The following is a 19908-nucleotide window of genomic DNA, read 5'->3' on the forward strand; positions in this document are numbered from 1 at the left end:
GAGCCTCACTGAGCCTGAGACTGGCCTGGAGAGGACACCTGCGTCAGCAGCTGGGTCTTGACCTGTGTGGTTTCTTGTCCCAGACAGAATTCATGAAAGTTGACTCAGGTTCCTTTAGGGACCAATTCATGACATTTCTCTGCAGCAGTGCTCTCGAGCACTGAGGTTTTCCTCATTCTCTAGGCCATCTACCTCTACACCCAGACTGGCTTCAGGGCAATGGCAGTGCTGGGGCTGTCCCCGGGGGGGCTGTGGGCTGTGGGCTGTGGACCCTGACAGATGAGTGTCTATCTTTTGCCAAGTGCAACCTGTGTCACCGTGGAGAGCAAACGTCCCTGTGTGGAAGGCTGAACACTGAGTTCAGTGACATCGAATCAGAAAATCAGGTAGACGTGGCTATCTGTGACGCTGCCTCCAAAGGGAGCTCTACAGATGTTAATTCCCGCCTTCCTGTTGCCTCTACATTTCAAAGGACTGAAGAGTGAATGGAAGCTGAATGATGGCGAATGACAGACACAGTCTTCACATCAGGTGGGTGGGGCTGGAAAACCAGTCTATTCTGTATCTAAATCGTTTCCAATGAACTATTATTTTATAATGTAAGGTAACATTACTAAAAATAAAATGTGTAAGTAAAAATACATTTTTAATTTATAAATTGACTTTTAAAGTTGTCCATGCCTTCATGCAATACAGGTACATCACATGGAATTTAAAAGCCGAAGCTCCAGCAGACCCAAGGAGTTCCACTTCCCATGTCTCCCACAGAAAACCACTTTTAGTAGAGGTCTCTCTTTTGTTTTCCAGTAGGTGGTGCTGAAGCGCAAGTTTTTAATTTTCCCTTACCTGCACTGCTGGGGCTTCTGGGTTCTCCGCATTCCCCAGGAAGTGGGCCTCCCCTCTACAGCCCAGCCCCCTGTGTCCCAGGGCACCACCCCCGTGGTTGGAAAGGGAGGGCTGTGGGTGTCCTATGTGTCCCTGGCACCACCATCCTGCAGCCAGAAGCTGCCAAAGGGCTGCCCTTAGTTGGCTCAGCTGCTACTATTGGGCTGCATTTCCCTGGGTGGGGGTGGAGAGTTCACACCTCTCTGGTTTGACCTTCCTCGTGGGTTTAGCCACAGTGAGGCTGGAAAGTTTTCTCCCTGCCCCCTACTCCATTTCAAGTCATTTTTCAGTCTAGTTGTGTAGGACACAGTTCCCTGGCCCATGCTGGTGTTATGAGCCTGTGCTCCCCCCGGCTCAGGCAGTCGGTCGCCGGTCGTGGGTCGGCTGCTCACAGCAGCTCACGGCAGCTCTCGGCAGCTGCCAGCCACTCACGCTGGCCACCAGCCACTCATAGCAGCACACGGTAGCCCACAGCAGCCCACAGCAGCTCACGCCAAACTCCAGCTGCTCACGGCAGCCCAGCTCCAGGGAGAACTGTTATTCACAATCTTAGCTGTAGAGGGCGCAGCTCACTGGCCCATGTGGGAATCGAATCGGTGACCTAGGAGCACAGCGCTCCAACCACCTGAACCACCAGGCCGGCCCCAGTTTTTTTTTTACCCCCAGCCCTTTTGCTATCTGCTGAGGATTTTACTTCCTTCTTGGCCACATGGGGGATAAAGTGGGTGGATTCCCTGTTGGCAGAATCCTGCGTTCGATTCTGGCAGTCTTTAGAGCACTCTGAATCTTTTGCACCTGACTCTGTGCCCAGCCTCAGTGTGTGCTGGCCACCCAGACCTGACTCTTGTTTCTGCTCCTGCAGTCCGGTTCTCCCAGTGGGAGCTGCACCCTGGGAGTTGTCACATCCTCTGGGGCCACAGCAATCGCCCAGCTGCACATGGTGTCTGTCTCTGTCCTCTCCCTCCCTGTCCAGTCTCACTTGTTTGTTTAAATTTGCCTGCCTTCAGATGTCTGTACAGGATCTCTCAGATATATCTGTGCGTTGAGCAGGGAATCCTTTGTTGAATTATAGCTGTCTAACCTGTTGTAACTTCAAGGGGAAAGACGGAGGTATTATCATGCTGCCATGCTGCTGACGTCATCAGAGGATGTACTTTTTAAAGATGCTCCAAGTAGTCTCTGGGCCTCACATGCAAATGAGGTTGTTTTGCTACCCAGTGCAGAGCCTGTGCACAAGCTGCTGGGACAAGGAGCATCCCTCCCCCATCAGAGCCCCTTCACCTTCAATTTCAGCCAAATTACATTTTTGGGCTTCTTCCTTCATAAGGTAGTGGCACATAATTTCCAGATGAGACAACTCAGTAGAAAACCAGCTTGTATATCTGCTCCAAGTTCTTTTTTTTTTTTTTTTTTTTTTTAAGTTTATTGGGGTGACAATTGTTAGTAAAGTTACATAGATTTCAGGTGTACAATTCTGTATTACATCATCTATAAATCCCATCGTGTGTTCACCACCCAGAGTCAGTTCTCCTTCCATCACCATATATTTAATCCCCTTTACCCTCATCTCCCACCCCCCAACCCCCACCCCCCTTACCCTCTGGTAACCACCAAACCACTGTCTGTGTCTATGAGTTTTTGTTTCTCATTTGTTTGTCTTGTTCTTTTGTTGTTTTTGGTTTATATACCACATATCAGTGAAATCACATGGTTCTTGGCTTTTTCTGTCTGACTTATTTCGCTTAGCATTATAATCTCAAGATCCATCCGTGTTGTCACAAATGTTCCTATATCATCTTTTCTTACCGCCGAATAGTATTCCATTGTGTATATATAGCACAACTTCTTTATCCATTCATCTATCGAAGGACATTTTGGTTGTTTCCATGTCTTGGCCACCGTAAACAAAGCTGCAATGAACATTGGAGCACACGTGTCTTTATGGATAAATGTTTTCAGATTTTTTGGGTAGATACCGAGGACAGGGATTGCTGGGTCATATGGCAATTCTATTCGTAATTTTTTGAGGAACCTCCACACTGCCTTCCATAGCGGCTGCACCAGTCTGCATTCCCACCAACAGTGTATGAGGGTTCCTTTTTCTCCACAGCCTCTCCAACATTTGTTACTATTTGTCTTGTTGATGATAGCCATTCTGACTGGGGTGAGGTGATATCTCATTGTGGTTTTGATTTGCATTTCTCTGATGATTAGTGATGTTGAGCATTTTTTCATATGTCTATTTGTCTGCCCATTTTTCAATTGGGTTGTTTATTTTTTGTTGTTGTTGTTGTTGAGTTGCATGGGTTCCTTATATATTTTTGATATTAGCCCCTTATCAGAGGCACTGTTTGCAAAAATCTTCTCCCATTCAGTTGGTTGCCTCTTTATTTTGTTGATGGTTTCTTTCGCTGTGCAGAAGCTTGTAAGTTTGATATAGTCCCATTCAATTATTTTAGCTTTCACTTCCCTTGCCTTTGGAGTCAAATTCATAAAATGCTCTTTGAACCCAAGGTCCATAAGTTTAGTACCTATGTTTTCTTCTATGTAGCTTATTGAGTCAAATTCATAAAATGCTCTTTGAACCCAAGGTCCATAAGTTTAGTACCTATGTTTTCTTCTATGTAGCTTATTGTTTCAGGTCTTATGTTTACGTCTTTGGTCCATTTTGAATTAATTTTGGTACATGGTGACAGATAGCAGTCCAGTTTCATTCTTTTGCACGTGGCTATCCAATTCTGCCAGCACCATTTATTGAAGAGGCTGTCTTTTCTCCATTGTATGTATGTGTTTTGATTCTTTGTCAAAAATTATCTGTCCATATTTATGTGGTTTTATTTCTGGGTTCTCAATTCCATTGGTCTGTGTGTCTGTTTTTCTGCCAATACCATGCTGTTTTGATTATTGTAGCCCTGTAGTACAAGCTAAAGTCAGGGAGTGTGACACATCCAGTATTGTTCTTTTTTCTTAAGATTGCTTTGGCTATTCGGGGTCTTTTGTGGTTCCAAACAAATCTGATGATTTTTTGTTCTATTTATTTAAAAAATGCCATTGGGATTTTGATGGGGATTGCATTAAATCTGTATATTGCTTTGGGTAATATGGCCATTTTAACTATGTTGATTCTTCCAATCCATGAGCACAGATGTCTTTCCATTTCTTTGTGTCTTCTTCAATTTCTTTTAAAAATGTCTTATAGTTTTCAGCTACAGGTCCTTCACATCCTTGGTTAAGTTTACTCCTTGGTATTTTATTCTTTTTGCTGCAATTGCAAAAGGAATTGTTTTTTGTATTTCTTTTTCTGAGATTTCATTGTTAGTGTATAGGAATGCAATGGACTTTTTTTTGGGTTTTTTTTGGGGGGAAGGGGAACAGGACTTTTATTGGGGAACAGTATGTACCTCCAGGCCTTTTTTTTTTTTCCAAGTCAAGTTGTTGTCCTTTCAATCTTAGTTGTGGAGGGTGCTGTTCAGCTTCAAGTTGTTGTCCTTTCAGTCTTAGTTGTGGAGGGTGTAGCTCAGCTCCAGGTCCAGTTGCCGGTTTCTAGTTGCAGGGGGCACAGCCCACCATCCCTTATGGGAGTCGAACCAGCAACCTTGTGGTTGAGAGCCCACTGATCCATGTGGGAATAGAACCGGCAGCCTTTAGAGTTAGGAGCATGGAGCTCCAACCGCCTGAGCCACAGGGCTGGCCCTGCAATGGACTTTTGTATGTTGATTTTGTAGCCAGCAACTTTACTGTATTCGTTGATTTTTTCTAATAGCTTTTTGGTGGAGTCTTTAGGGTTTTCTATATATAGCATCATGTCATCTGCAAAGAGTGACAATTTAACTTCTTCATTCCCAATTTGGATGCCTTTTATTTCTTTCTCTTGCCTGATTGCTCTGGTGAGGACTTCCAACACTATATTGAAAAGCAGAGGTGATAGGGGAGAGTCCTGTCGTGTTCCTGAACGTAGAGCAATGGGCTTCAGTTTTTCACCATTAATTATGAGATTAGCAGAGGGCTTGTCATATATGGCCTTTATTACGTTAAGGTATTTTCCTTCTATACCTATTTTATTAAGTGTTTTAATCATAAATGGATGTTGTATCTTGTCAAATGCTTTTTCTGCATCAATTGATATAATCATATGATTTTTGTCCTTTATTTTGTTTATATGATGTATCACATTGATGGATTTGTGGATGTTGAACCATCCTTGTGCCCCGGGGATGAACCCCACTTGGTCGTGATAAATAATCTTTTTAATGCATTGTTGTATTCGATTTGCTAGAATTTTATTTAGGAGTTTTGCATCTGTATTCATCAGAGATATTGGTCTGCAGTTTTCTTTTTTTGTGCTGTCCTTACCAGGTTTGGTATCAGGGTAATTTTGGCTTCATAAAATGATTTAGGGAGTACTGTCTCTTCTTCAATTTTTTGGAAGAGTTTGAGCAGGATTGGTATTAGATCCGTTTTGAAGGTTTGGTAGAATTCACTAGTGAAGCCATCTGGTCCCGGACTTTCGCTTTTGGGAAGGTTTTGGATGACTGATTCAATTTCCTTACTGGTGATCGGTCTGTTTAGATTTTCCAGTTCTTCATGGTTCAGCCTTGGAAGGCTATATGTTTCTTAGAACTTGTCCATTTCTTCTAGGTTATTGAATTTGGTGGCATATAGTCCTTCATAGTATTCTTGGATGATCCTTTGTATTTCTGTGGTGTCCGTGATAACTTCCCCGTTTTCATTTCTGATTTTGTTAATTAGTGTCTTCTTTCTTTTTATCTTAGTGAGTCTAGCCAACGGTTTGTCAATTTTGTTAATCTTTTCAAAGAATCAGCTCTTTGTCACATTAATTTTTCTATTGTCTTTTTGTTCTCTATTTCATTTAGTTCTGCTCTGATTTTTGTTATTTCCTTTCTTCTGCTGACCTTGGGTTTATTTGTTCTTCTTTTTTTAGTTCTTTAAAGTGTAACATGAGGTTATTTATTTGGGATTTTTCTTGTTTCTGGAGATAGGCCTGTAATGATATAAATTTCCCTCTTAAAACTGCTTTCGCTGCATCCCAAAAATTTTGGTAGGATGTATTTTCATTGTCATTTGCTTCTATGTATCTTTTGATCTCTCTTCTAATTTCTTCTTTGACCAAGTCGTTCTTTAAAACTATGTTGTTTAATTTGCATGTATTTGTGTTTTTTCCTGCTTTCTTTCTGCAGTTGATATCCAATTTCAAAGCCTTGTGATCAGAGAATATACTTGGTATGATTTCAATCTTCTTAAATTTGCTGAGGCTGATTTTATGTCCCAATATATGGTCTATCCTTGAGAACATTCCACATACAGTAGAAAAAAATGTATAATCTGATGTTTTAGGGTGATGTGCTCTATAAATGTCAATTATGTCCATTTCATCTAATGTGTCACTTAGGGCTGATTTTCGTTATTTATTTTCTGTTTGGATGATCTATCCATAGCTGTCAATGATGTATTTAAGTCCCCCAGTATAATTGTGTTTCGGTCAATTTCTCCCTTTAGTTCTGTTAGTAGTTGCTTGGTGTATTTCGGTGCTCCCTGATTGGGGGCATAAATGTTGATGACTGTTATGTCTTCTTGTTGTATAGTCCTCTTTACCATTATGAAATGTCCATCTTTGTCTCATGTTTTCTTTTTCACCCTGAGGGGTTTCATCTGATATCATTATGGCTACACCTGATTTTCTCTGGATACCATTTGCTTGGAGTGTCAATTTCCACCGTTTCACTTTGAGTCTATGCTTGTCCTTGTAGCTGAGATGTGTCTCTTGGAGACAGCGTATGGTTGGGTTTAATTTTTTGATCCAATCTGCTACTCTGTGCCTTTTTATTGGTGAGTTCAGTCCATTTACATTTAGGGTGATTATTGATATGTGAGGATTTCCTGTCATTCTATCTTTAGTTTTCTGGTAAGGCTGTCTCCATTGTTTCTTTGCCTTTTTGTTGTTGTCTATTATTTCTGTGTGGTGGTATTCTATGATGTTTCCCTCTGTTTCTTCTTTTATTACAGTATACATTTCAGTTCTGGATTTTTTTTGAGTGGTTACCCTTAAGTTTATGTAAAAGATAGTTTGATATTTAGAGTATTCCATTTTCTTCAGCACGCTTACTTTCTCCATTCCCATAATCCGGTTCAGGCCTTTACTCTCCCCCTTTTTATGTTTTGGTTGCCACAAATTGTCCCTGTTGATGGTGGTCGAATAGCCTCCTTTAGTATTGAAATACAATTCTAACTATCGAACTTTTTTATTTGGATAGAAATCAGCATATTGCTTTTCTAAGGTCCATGATTTGTGTGTCATATTAGGAAACCCTTGGCTTATCCAAGGTCCCACGTATTCTGCTCCATTGATGTGTGTCTCTCCCTCCACCGATGCCACACAGTCTTGATTATTGTAGCCACATCACAAGTCTCTTCCCACTTTCAGAAACTCTTCAGTAGTAACTAAAATAACAGGACACTTGGCAGGGTTGGATTCTGGAGCATCCTGGGAAGGGCTGCAGACAGATCTTTGTCTCCATGTCAATCATCTGTAGGTCCCAGGAAGCCCACATCCTGGTCTGAGGACTGGGGACCCCCCATCCCTTTCTGATGGACGTCAGGGGGGACAGGTGGTGTCGGCTGTGGGGTCACTGATGACTCAAGGACATGTGCTCATGACCTGCAGCTCCCTCGTTCCCCACTGTGTATTCTGATGCCCAGGGCTGGGGTGTGCTGACCGCTGGCCGTTTGTGACATAGGTTAAAGGTCAATGAAGCCCGTCCCAGGACAGGGCTGAGCCTGTTCTCTCTCTTTTATGCTCAGGGAGGTTCCCAGAGTCTGAGCTAAGCTCTAGAGGCTGCAGGGCAGGTGCTCAGACCCCACGACACCCTGACCTCAAACAGACTCCTACCTTTGCCCACAGTTTAGGACAGGAGGTGTTGACTCTTTCCAAATGAGGCCACAGAGAGCAGTACAGAGACACACATAGGAAACTCATGTGACACTGAGGTTTCCAACCGATTGCTGTGCCCAACCAAGATACGCAATCGTAAAGACAGGCAGTTACCGGACATCTCTAAGACCCCCTCTCAATACTAGACCTTCCTGCTTTAGTACCAATTGGCTGCATTCTTTCATGAGATGTCAGTCAGGCACGGACACTAGAGGACACACAGGAGGGGACCAGGGGAAAACAGAGTTTATCACACTCACAGGTCCTACAAACAGGAAGCTCGGGGCCATGTGAGACCACATGGAAGGACCAGGGTGGTCAGCAGGCAGGAGACGGAACCAGGGGCAGCTGAGGACCTGGTCTCACTGGCCTTTCCCTGGGAAAGGAGGGGCAGGCAGGTGACCAGCTTTGGATGGACCAGGTGAGTAATGTCAGTAGCTCAGACATGAGGGGCGTCTCCCTGTGCCGGGCACCTGGGCCTGGGATGATGAAGGCAGAGAAGTGTGTCCTGGTGTGCGGGCCAGAGCGAGGCGGTGCTCTGGGTGGGTTAGTGTGTGTGTGAAAGGCCTGCTCCAGCCTGGGCTGTGCTGCCCTGAGGACTGGGGACCCACGAGGGGCTGTCCCTCCCCAGCAGGAAGGTCTGTAAAGATGTGGAAACATGATAAGTAGATAAGGTGATGAAATGCATGAACACACACGATGCAGGAGGTGCCTGTCTGCATTCCCAGCAGCTGCTCCTTGCCCTGTTCTGTCCCCATTTTATGTGGGAAAACCATGTGTCCTCCATCCTCTACTGTGAACCACGGAGATAGGCCTGGGAAACAGAGTCGTACCCCCAGGAATCTCCTTTTCACACTCCTGACCATCCCAGGTTCCAGCACCCAAATTCCTCTCCAGACTCGGGGTTCAGCTCCCCTCTGCTTGTCAGCTTGGGCTCAGGCTTCATGTGGGCATGTGGGTGGGGGCTGTAGGCTGGACACTGTGTGCTGGGCGGGGGCTCCTATAAACGCGTGGGTCTAGTGTGTGAGTTCTCTTCCCTCCCCCATGATTCATTTCTATTTGATAAAGTAGATGAACCATATTTATCCAGGACACGATGGGGTGGACGAGAGAAAGCTAGCTTCTATAAAAACAAATCTAACATGTGGAACAGTCTACACCACACAGTGAATTAATCCTGTTCACCTTGGATTAGGGATGCTGGGCCGTCCCCATAAGGAGTGGACACAGAAATGTCCCTCATAGCGATGAGGGGCCACTTCTGTAGGAAGCTCAAATGCTCCTTAGTTTCTCCGACTAGAAAACCCAGAGAGAAATCCAAACACACAAGGTTTCTTAAACGGAAAATCTCAACACTTCTGATTACACCCACCTGCATCGACCCCTCTGAATGGACGTCTTCCTGAGTATGGTGAGGCCTTACAGCAAAGACCTTAAGTGTGTCTAAAGCTAAAGTCACCAGCAGACCACCTGTGCCATGTCAGGGCCCCGTGCAAATCAGTGTGAGGGGCCCTTGTTAAAGTTTAAGAATTTAGTGACACTGAGAGCACAGCAGACACTCTCAGTAATGCACAAATCCTGTTTTTCAGTTCTCTTCAGTTAAATGGCTTCAAAATGACTCCCACATATTTAGCCTCGTTCTGCAAGAATAAATTGTCTCTTCCTCTTGTGATACCAAGTTGGGCTCATCCCACCAGGTGTCCTGGTGCAAGATTGTGGAAGTGACCTGTCCCCTGGTGGTCACGCTGAGCCACACAGGCTGCATGAGGCAGGCACGCTGTCATGATTCCTTTCCTTCCATCAAGGACTTTGCGATGAAAGGCTGACATCTAAGCTCAGTGTTTCGCTCAAAGAACAGAATTGGATATGGAGACAGATGATGAGAACACCTTTAGCACTTACAATTCTTTTTAATTGCAAAAATTTGACGATAGCTGTTTCATTTGATACGTCAGGGGTACCAAAAAATGTACACACATGGCTTGTATTTATCTGTTATTATTGGTATATGTTGAGTATTACAATTTTAACACACTTATTTCCTGTCTTAAAATGTGTATATGTTTTTTGTCACTCTCTGTATGTTCATTTTTTTGTAGCTATTTCTTTAATTCTACAATCAAATTGATTGAAACTTTTAAGAATGTGAGTGAATATAAAGTGAGAAAACAATATTTTAAAAGTATGTACTGAGAGTAATACTCAATTCCTCGCTATTGTTTGTACAACTCCTTAAGTACACTCAGTTCATATGCCTTTGCTATATTTTTAATTCAATGTCCTAAACAATCTTTCAGTTGTGAGTTCCCTGTCAGTCCTACTTCACGTCTTTCCCATATGTTATCTCACGAATATCTGACTCTGCACATGGACTGGTCACTGTGACATGAGAAGTGACCAACACACCCACTGTGCTCCCTGACCAGTGTCTCGACAGAGCCACCCATGAGGTATCCACCGTGATTCTCTCTAAATGTGGTCCATTGAGGTGTCCTGTGTCATAAAGCTTCTGACTTGTTAGTGGTGCCTGGTGGTCAGCAGCCAGCTGTGTCCCCACCTGACACAGACCTGTCCTGCAATAGTGCCTGGGTCACCATGAGTCATGTGTTCCCAAGACATGTGGGCTCAGCAGGGCCCCCTTCAGACACAGTGAGTGTATCCTGCCCTGGGGTGTCCACAAATGCACACACATGTTAGATGGACATTACAAGATGACATAAAGGCACCTGAATGCCCATGTGTTTGCTAGATCTCCCTTCTGTGACGGGTACTGTGGGCAGAGCTGGGAGTGTGAGCAGAGCTCCAGCCCCATGGAGCTCAGGGTCAAGGGCTGAGTGAGTGAGAATTAGGACAGCAGGTGACAGAAGGTGATGTTGGGTGGGTTTCAACTTCCATCTGAAATATGAAGACAGTAGGTTAATGTTGAAATGTAGGGAGGACAGAGGATCCTGGGTAAACAGCCCTGGAGGCTGATCCCCTGTGGGACCAGGTGTGCCTGTGGGAAGGACGTGCCATGTGGGGACCGTGGGCATGTGGGAGGCAGAGAGCCTGAGCTCAGCACACAGGGGTCTGGAATGTTCTGTGGTCTCTCTTTGTGGGAAATGTTTCCTAACCACAGAGGACATGAGAACACTCAGGGTGGTCTTCACCGAGAACTAAAACCAGGACACAGAGAAACTTGATGGAGGAAAGGTCCCCAGTCACTGGTGATGGTCATTGTAAACAATGTTACCTCCTTGTTGCTGCTGAGAATAGGAGACGTTAGAGTATTAAAGGTGATTCACGACTTGTCCCTGGGGCAGCTGAGGAATTTCAGAGGAAATCTCTGTTCTCAACAGGACGCCCCTTCCCCACCCAGGTCCCCACCTGCTCCTGGGGCTGGTCCCTGTGCTGGGTGTGTCCTGAGTGCCCCCTGGTGTCCTGAGCGCCCCTGGTGTCCTGAGCGTCCCCTGCGGCCCTGCCCCCCTGTCCCCTGCAGGGAGGTTTGTGTCTGGGCTCACACTGACTTCCCCTCACTGTGTCCCTCGCACAGTAATACACGGCCGTGTCCTCAGCTCTCAGGCTGGTCATTTGCAGATACAGCGTGTTCTTGGCGTTGTCTCTGGAGATGGTGAATCGGCCCTTCACGGAGTTGGTGTAGTATGTGCTACTTCCATCACCACTAATGTATGAGACCCACTCAAGCCCCTTCCCTGGAGCCTGGCGGACCCAGCTCATCCAGTAGCTACTGAAGGTGAATCCAGAGGCTGCACAGGAGAGGCGCAGAGACCCCCCAGGCTGCACCAAGCCTCCCCCAGACTCCACCAGCTGCACCTCACACTGGATACCTGCAAACACAGAGACATCCTGGTCAGGAAACTGTCACACATCCACTGTTTTTCTCACTCATATTCTCTCACATACTCAGAGTCTCCTGTTCTCCATAAATTACCTCTTAAAACAGCGACAAGGAAAACCCAGCTGAGCCCAAACTCCATGGTGTGTCGTCTGTGCTCAGTCCTGATCACGGAATGGGGACACCTGGGGATCCCGGGGCTGGGGCTCCTGTCCCACAGCTGCAGGGTCAGGGCTGGGCTGATTTTCATCAGCAGAGGGGCCCCTATTTGCATGCCCTCCTTCCATATAGGGAGCTTGGGGTTGGACACCTACACAAGGCAGGGCCTCATGCAGGCATGAGAGTCCTGGTTAGTTGGTGGCCACGTGAGAGTTCAGGAAAACATGATTTATTACACGTGACGGTGCTGGAGTGAGTGCTCAGCACCCATTACCTCATTCATTTGTATGTGAGCACCCAGAACAAGTGACCGAGGTATCAATCCACCTTCATGTTGCAGAGGTGAAGCTACACACGGCAGCCCAGAGGAGCCGAGTGATGTGTCCAAGAGCACATATCAGCTGAGAGGGAGCCCCAGTACCCTCCCCATGGACCACACTGCTCCCTCATCCCACTCCGGGGCAGGGATGGACATGCCAGGTGAGGTCACAGAACCTCTTTCCTGTAATGGGAACATGTGCGATTTTCTGCATGGTAGTATTTACCTAAGAATGTGGAGAATCTGGGTTCATGCAGCTGTATTTTCATAAGTGTGACATTTTGCATGTTACTGTCTGTCTGTCTGTCTGATTTTTCCTCACCAATTGTCCATTTATTTTCTTGTAGTAGCTTCAATGATGCATATTTGACCATAGTAAATGGCCCAGATCAGGAGGATGCAGGTCTTACCTGAATCTACAGGCATTTTATTGGACCTGGAAGCAGGAGCATGAGTAGGAACAGCCCCACCCATTGTCCTCTCACTGGGTCATTCCCAGTGTCCCACCTGAGGGACTTGTGGTGATGCCCAGCTTAGGGGGCTTCTCGTGCAGCAGACTAGCAGGCAGAGAAAGAGCCACCATGGCAGGGACAAGGGACCCTGTCAGTAGTGTGGGGCTGTGACTTCACAGTGGGGAACGAACATGTTTAACTCTTAGTGAACAAAGAAGGGTATATTTGGAACTGCTCACTTTTGATGACATATGGACAAGTGCCATCTCAATATACAATTGAGTGAACGATACTAAATCCACTGGTGAGTGAACATAGCAGTGGGAAGATGTAAATGTGTATTGTCAGCCACATTGTATCTAGTGAAATGTCCACATGCATATTCCTCGAAGCAGAAAAGTAAAATAACCCCTAAATTATCCTTGCTGAAACATACGGACTCACAATCCACCAGGATCCCCAATCTGTCTATATTATAAATTAGATCCCTAACTGTATTTCAAAGTCATGTCAATTCTGTAGAAATGCATGGAATCTCCTCACCAGCCTGCAGCATCCCCACACCATGTCACTGCCCTGTGGAAACAGCCCCCTGGGTCTCCACCAGGACACTGAGGAGGAGGACACCTGCCCTCACCTCCCATCACCGTCAGGCCCAGACCTCAGTGTTTGCCTCCTGAGCTGCACATGCTGAGCTATACGGGCAGCTGGACAGCAGTGAGGGGTGGATGTGCTCTTCTTCCTGGGAGATGACCATGGGGTCTGGGGACACATGTGCCCCTGGGAAAGGGGCCCCGGGCTGCACATCCTGTGAGAGTGCACTCGGTGTACACGTGGTGGTGGTGCCCTCGCCCCTGGGTACCTCTGGCTTCCTGACCTTCAAGGAGACCAAGGAGACGGACGTGTTGACAAGATGCTTTTCTATCCCTGGGACTTGGAGATCCTGAGAAGTTAGAGAGAGTCATGGAGCTGAAGGAGAGGCTGTGGGTTTTCAGTAACCACAAGGGCCATTTACACACAGTCTCTCTGCCTAGACTGTCATGAAAGAGCTTCAGCAATTAATATAATAGAATAATTGGTGAAGTCAATTAGGAACACCCAACATCAGGAGGAATGCTGTTATTTAAGGTTGATTATTCATCTATGACATAGAAGTCCCTGCTGTCCCTCACTCATGGCTGTTACATGATTATAGGAGAGGAAGTCATCGCAGTGCCTGGCCCTTGGGAACTGTGCACATCACCATGACGACAGCGTATTCTAAATAGGAAAGTACAGTACGGGGGATACAGTCAGCAGGATTGTGACGACTGTGTAGTGTCAGACGGGTAGTCGCTTATTGGGGGTTCCCTCCATAAATTATATAATGTGTAACCACTACGTTGCTCACCTGATACTAATATAATATTGAATGTCAGCCATAATTTGAAAAATATTCACACCAGATGTGTAGAGCAGCATGGGGAATATAGCAATAATGTTCTAATACATAAAAAATGGAGGACACTTCTGTGTTTCCAGATCATTTTGAAAACAGTTTCTGCTGCGCGAATGTCAGTAGGAGGTTTAAGGAGCACGGAGACCAAACCCTGACAGGACAGCAGCCCTCAGCCAACTCCTCCCGGACGTGAATTGAGCGCGTCCCGAGCGCCCCCTGGTGGTGCACGTGCGCCTTTGTCCCAAAGCCCCTGCAGACAGACTGTGTCCCCTCCCCTTTATCCAGCATCAGTGTGGGACGCTTGGAGCACTAGTGCTGTGTACCCTCCTGTGCACAGAATTTTTCATTACCTGACCCCTCCATTCCATCTCTTTGGAATGCAAGCGTCCGTAACTCTTACCCTTTGCCTGCCCTGCTGTTGTGTTTTAAGAGACAACTTGTCTTTTAGTGTCACAGACAGAGAGGCTTTTACCCCAGGATAGATCCACCCAAACTATGACCCATAACTGATTCAGAGATTGTATTTGGGACTTTTGAGATGATGGTGCTCATACATTTCAGACTGGATTTCATGTTTTCATGAATGAGCTTTTGAGGGGCTGTTGGCATGTTGTAGCTGTAATTGGCCTGGGTCCTGGAGGTGACTGTTAGGAAGCTGAGGGAGCACTGAGAAGGTCTGAGTCACGCTTGGACTTTGTGAACGTAACATGGGAAAAGGCCTTTGTCATACTTGGTTTATTTAGGCACCAGGGGAAGCAAAGGTTTTCCTGTGTTTTCTGAGTGACTCCTAATTCAACCACCGTGTTCATAGCAGAGGGAGGCAGAGGGAGATTAGATCCAGGAGAAGAAAGCAATGTGACCTCTGATGGAAGGTGACCTCCTCCTGGTGCGACGTTGGAGGAACAGGACATGGGATCAAGGAAAGCACCTCTAGCAGCTGGAAAATAAAAATAAACAGTCTTTACCATTGTGGGGGCGGAGCCCCAGAGAGTAGTTTCCAGGCTCTCGGCCTCACATACACAGGTGCCTGGCTCAGGTAGTAAATGGCCAACTGTGATTGCATGGCCATCAGCTGTGGCTGGTTGGCCGTCAGCTGTAGCCAGTGAGCCATTGGCCACAATATAACTGCTGTGGCTACGGAGAGGAGGAAGGAAGAGAAAGAGAAGAATGGGGCTAGCAAGAAGATGGCGGCTGGGCTGGCAAGCGTGGATGGCGGTTTGCGGACAGTGTGGATCCAGCCCCCAGTGAGAGTATAGTGCCGCCAGAGAGAATATAGTGGTAAGACTCCCCTACCTATGGCTCCGTGGGTGTTCCTTTTTGGCCTCACCATGTCCTGTGTTCTTGTGTGGGGAGTGGGAGCAGAGACCCCGCAGGTCGCCCGGCACGACACATGGCGCAGCGAGCAGGGTCTCCTGCACGACAAATGGCGTAGTCGGCAGGATATGGTGCCGGCCAAAGCTCTCCAAAGGACGGTGGAGCAGTTTGTGCGTGTGAACACCCAGTCTGAGGAAGACCAGGAGGAGCAGCTGCCGGAGAGCTGGACCCCCGTGGAGGGGTGGGAGGACGTGGACGGCTCTCCCACTAGCACAGGAAAAGCCATGCAGCTGCTGGAGAGATGGAGCCCCGTGGAGAGGTGGAAAGATGTGGACGGTTCCCCAACCAGCACAGGCCGGAGAAAGCAAAGGTCGTTGCGGCCCTGTGGGCCGGGGAAGTTCCTGCTCAGGCAGCCCGGATGCAGGACTTATAGTCCCAGGAGGTAACGATTGCTGAGTCCTCCATGGGAGATGAGGGTGAGGTCAAGGTCATCCCTCACCCCCAGGACAGCCCTGGTGAATGACTATGGACTATGGGGAATTGCCTTCCATCCCTAATTTAATGGACCGCTTGACTGTTTGTTTGGGAACTGTTGTTAGTGGAACTGGGGGATATTTGCTTTTGTCTCTTGACTGGCCGCCATTGAGAATATGTAAGCACCTTGATTGTGAGTCGCTGTTGTTCCAGCAGGGTACCCTGAGAGGCACAGAGAGAGTGGCAGTGCGCTGAGAGCCCTGGCTGAGTCCAGGAAGTCTGGCTGAGCCCTGAAGTTACCCTGGCTGTGCCCAGGAGTACTGGTGGTGCCCTGAGAAACCCTGGCTGTGTCCGGGAAGACAGGTGGTACCCTAAGAAGTCCAGGAAGTCTGGCTGTGCCCAGGAGTACTGGTGGTGCCCTGAGAAACCCTGGCTGTGTCCGGGAAGACAGGTGGTACCCTAAGAAGTCCAGGAAGTCTGGCAGTGCCCAGGAGTACTGGTGGTGCCCTGAGAAACCCTGGCTGTGTCCGGGAAGACAGGTGATACCCTAAGAAGTCCAGGAAGTCTGGCAGTGCCCAGGAGTACTGGTGGTGCCCTGAGAAACCCTGGCTGTGTCCGGGAAGACAGGTGGTACCCTAAGAAGTCCAGGAAGTCTGGCAGTGCCCAGGAGTACTGGTGGTGCCCTGAGAAACCCTGGCTGTGTCCGGGAAGACAGGTGGTACCCTAAGAAGTCCAGGAAGTCTGGCTGTGCCCAGAAGGACTGGTGGTGCCCTGAGAAACCCTGGCTGTGTCCGGGAAGACAGGTGGTACCCTAAGAAGTCCAGGAAGTCTGGCCGTGCCCAGAAGCACTGGTGGTGCCCTGAGAAACCCTGGCTGTGCCCAGAGAGCCTGGCTGTGTCCAGGATATTGCATTCACCCCCAGGCTCCTCGCACAGGTCCCCTCGCGGAAGACGCTTGTCGCGTAGATTGTGAGGCGAGAGCCTGTAGGGGTGGAGTGTGGGGGCGGAGCCCCAGAGAGTAGTTTCCAGGCTCTCGGCCTCACATACACAGGTGCCTGGCTCAGGTAGTAAATGGCCAACTGTGATTGCATGGCCATCAGCTGTGGCTGGTTGGCCGTCAGCTGTAGCCAGTGAGCCATTGGCCACAATATAACTGCTGTGGCTACGGAGAGGAGGAAGGAAGAGAAAGAGAAGAATGGGGCTAGCAAGGAGATGGCGGCTGGGCTGGCAAGCGTGGATGGCGGTTTGCGGACAGTGTGGATCCAGCCCCCAGTGAGAGTATAGTGCCGCCAGAGAGAATATAGTGGTATGACTCCCCTACCTATGGCTCCGTGGGTGTTCCTTTTTGGCCTCACCATGTCCTGTGTTCTTGTGTGGGGAGCGGGAGCAGAGACCCCGCAGGTCGCCCGGCACGACACATGGCGCAGCGAGCAGGGTCTCCTGCATGACAACCATTCTATTCCATCTGGGCTGCTATAAAAAGTTCCATATCCTGTTTACATTATAAACAACATTCCCCACAGTTCTGCAGGTGACAATCCGACACCGAGACCCCACATGGTCACCACTGGTGAGGGCCCTCTGCCTGGTTCACTTCCTGTGGTTTCCTGCTGCGTCCTCACAGGTTGGGAGGGACAAGTAAACTCTCTGGGTCTCATTAGAGAGGCTCTGCTCCCCATCCTGAGGGCTGCGCTCTGATCACCTAGACCCCCAAGTCCCCACCCGCTAACACAACCTCTCTGGGGTTTAGGATTTCAACACATTCGTTGTGAGACCACAGCGCTTCCCCAGACCCTCCAGGGCATGTGTGGTCCTGCCAACACCTTGGTATCTTCCAGTGAAACTGCCTACATGCTCTGAGCCCCAGAGTGTGAAGGAATAAATGTGACTAGAGTTGAGCCCCGAGTGTGAGGTAATTAGATTCAGTTGTCCTGGGAAAGTAACAGGCTGGACTGAGTCTCACATCATCCAGCGTCTCCCCCTGCTGCTCCCTGTTGTGTGAGGACCCCCAGGACTCCCCAGGGCAGGGACACCCGCAGGTTAGGGTCTGAGGGGAGAAGCCTCTCAGGAACTCACCCCTGCAGGAGAGGCTGAGGGGACGGGGAGCTGACGTAGACTGTGCTTGACCTGACACACCTGTCACCTATGATGTCACCACGTGCCATGATGGTGCATCACATGTCATGTGTGTGGTGCTTGATCACAGGTGGGGAACAGAAATTCACCCTTGAATTCTATATGTACACTTTCTCCCTAACTCATTTCCATTTTTCACAAATAGGGGAAAGTGAGAGAAAGTTATAGGGAGACACTACAGGCCAATCCCAGATCGTCCCACCAAGTGATCCCAGGTGATGCCTGAAATAACCTCCCTCACTCAGAGAACACGGAGGCTCCAGACATGCCCACTGCAAGGACAGTGACACATGACAGGACCTTTCAGGAAAGGCTTTCTCTAGTTCTTACTTGAGGACGTTTGGACACTGGAGACCTTCCCCTGAATGACTGAGGTGCCCCTGAGAGCCTCACTCCTCGTCTCAGGTTCCTGACTCTGTGTGAGGAAGTCAGGAGTCTCACTGTCCCTGTCGTCTCCTCAGCCCCGCACAGCTGCCCTCTCCCTCAGGGTTTCTGACACTCTCAGGATGTGGGTCATTCACTGTGTCCCTCACACAGTAATACACGGCCGTGTCCTCAGGTCTCAGACTGCTCAGCTCCATGTAGGCTGTGCTGGTGGACGTGTCCCTGGTCGTAGTGACTCTGCCCTGGAACTTCTGTGCATACCTTATGCCACCATTGCCTGCATAGATCCGTTCCATCCACTCAAGCCCTTGTCCCGGGGCCTGTCGCACCCACTGCATCCAGTAGCTGGTGAAGGTGTATCCGGAAGCCTTGCAGGACACCTTCACTGAGGCCCCAGGCTTCCTCACCTCAGCCCCAGGCTGCACCAGCTGGACCTCGGAGTGGACACCTGTGGGGAGGAGACAGGAGTGGGTGGATCCACTGTGACTGGCCCAGGTCCCCTCATCAGCAAGGGACTGGGGAGCCCCTTACCTGTAGCCACTGCCACCAGGAAGAGGACTGTCCATCTCCAGTCCATGGTGAGGGCTGTGCTGTCAGGACGTCTGTAGGGGAGCGTGTGGCTGTGGGGCGATGCTCTCAGGGCACAGACATGTCCACATTTAACCCCGCCCACCTGGGCTCATTTGCATATTCATGAGCAGAGGGTTTCATAGCTGAAGACGTGACCCACGTGAGAGAAGCTCCGTGACACAGGACCATGTTCAGTGGGCGTCTGAGGGTCCAAGTCCTAATCCTTCTTGGAGGATATGTGTCCCCTGCCAGGTCCCTGAATCTGTGCTGACAGAGCTCCTCACACTGAGGAACAAACGCCCAGGATGCGATCGTCACTGAGAACCCCCTTTGAATGACACGGAGACCACCTGAGCCTGTTCTGGGCTTTAACCTAAGTGTCTCAAATCGGGGGTCAGGGTGTGTCCCCAAATTTTGAAAATTTCAAATTGGTAAAACCATCCTTGTCATTCAGATTGTTGCTCTAAAGACATCTTGAAGTCATGGAAACCCCATTTTAAACTTGATTTTATTGCTCATTGTGTTCGGTAAATTCTCCCAATAGGATATTTACAGACACTTCAGCGGTCCTTGCACAAACCTTGTTTTAGATGTTTTTATAAAGAGGAAGGAAGCCCTGGGCCCTCAGAGGAAACCCCTTCCCCTCTCCCTCCCCACCTGCTCCTGGGGCTGCAGCCCCTGCTGGTGGGACCTGAGCGCCCCCTGCAGCCCAGCCTGTGCCCTGCAGGGGAGGCTCCTGTCAGAGCTCACAGGGCATGACCTCTAGCGTCTCTAGTCCAGTGTTAAATGTCTGTGCCCTGACCTCACAATACTCCCTCAGGGACACCACGAGCTTTGACCTCATCTCCGGAAACAGTGAATTGTCCTCCCTAAACCCCAATGACTCTGAAGGTTGTTTCCATGCAAGGGCTTTATGAAACACCCAGGGAGCCCTTTCCCAGGGGCTGCCAGATGCACTGACACAGTCCTGAGTTCCGAAGCTCAGGGGCCTTGG

General features: G+C 48.4%; 1 gene segment (V, D, J or C); it reads right to left on the reverse strand.

Annotated features, from left to right (window-relative positions):
• The window catches only part of LOC109455540 (immunoglobulin heavy constant gamma 1-like), a 138556-nt gene extending 119620 nt beyond the window's left edge, over positions 1–18936 (reverse strand). Inside the window, 1 exon segment of the C gene segment in view lies at positions 18876–18936. Coding sequence covers positions 18876–18921 — 46 coding nt within the window.
• Positions 18937–19908: the final 972 nt, after the last annotated feature.

Source organism: Rhinolophus sinicus, chromosome 3, assembly GCF_057876585.1.
Source record: "Rhinolophus sinicus isolate RSI-liver-muscle chromosome 3, RSI-T2T, whole genome shotgun sequence".
Classification (NCBI taxonomy): Eukaryota; Metazoa; Chordata; class Mammalia; order Chiroptera; family Rhinolophidae; genus Rhinolophus; species Rhinolophus sinicus.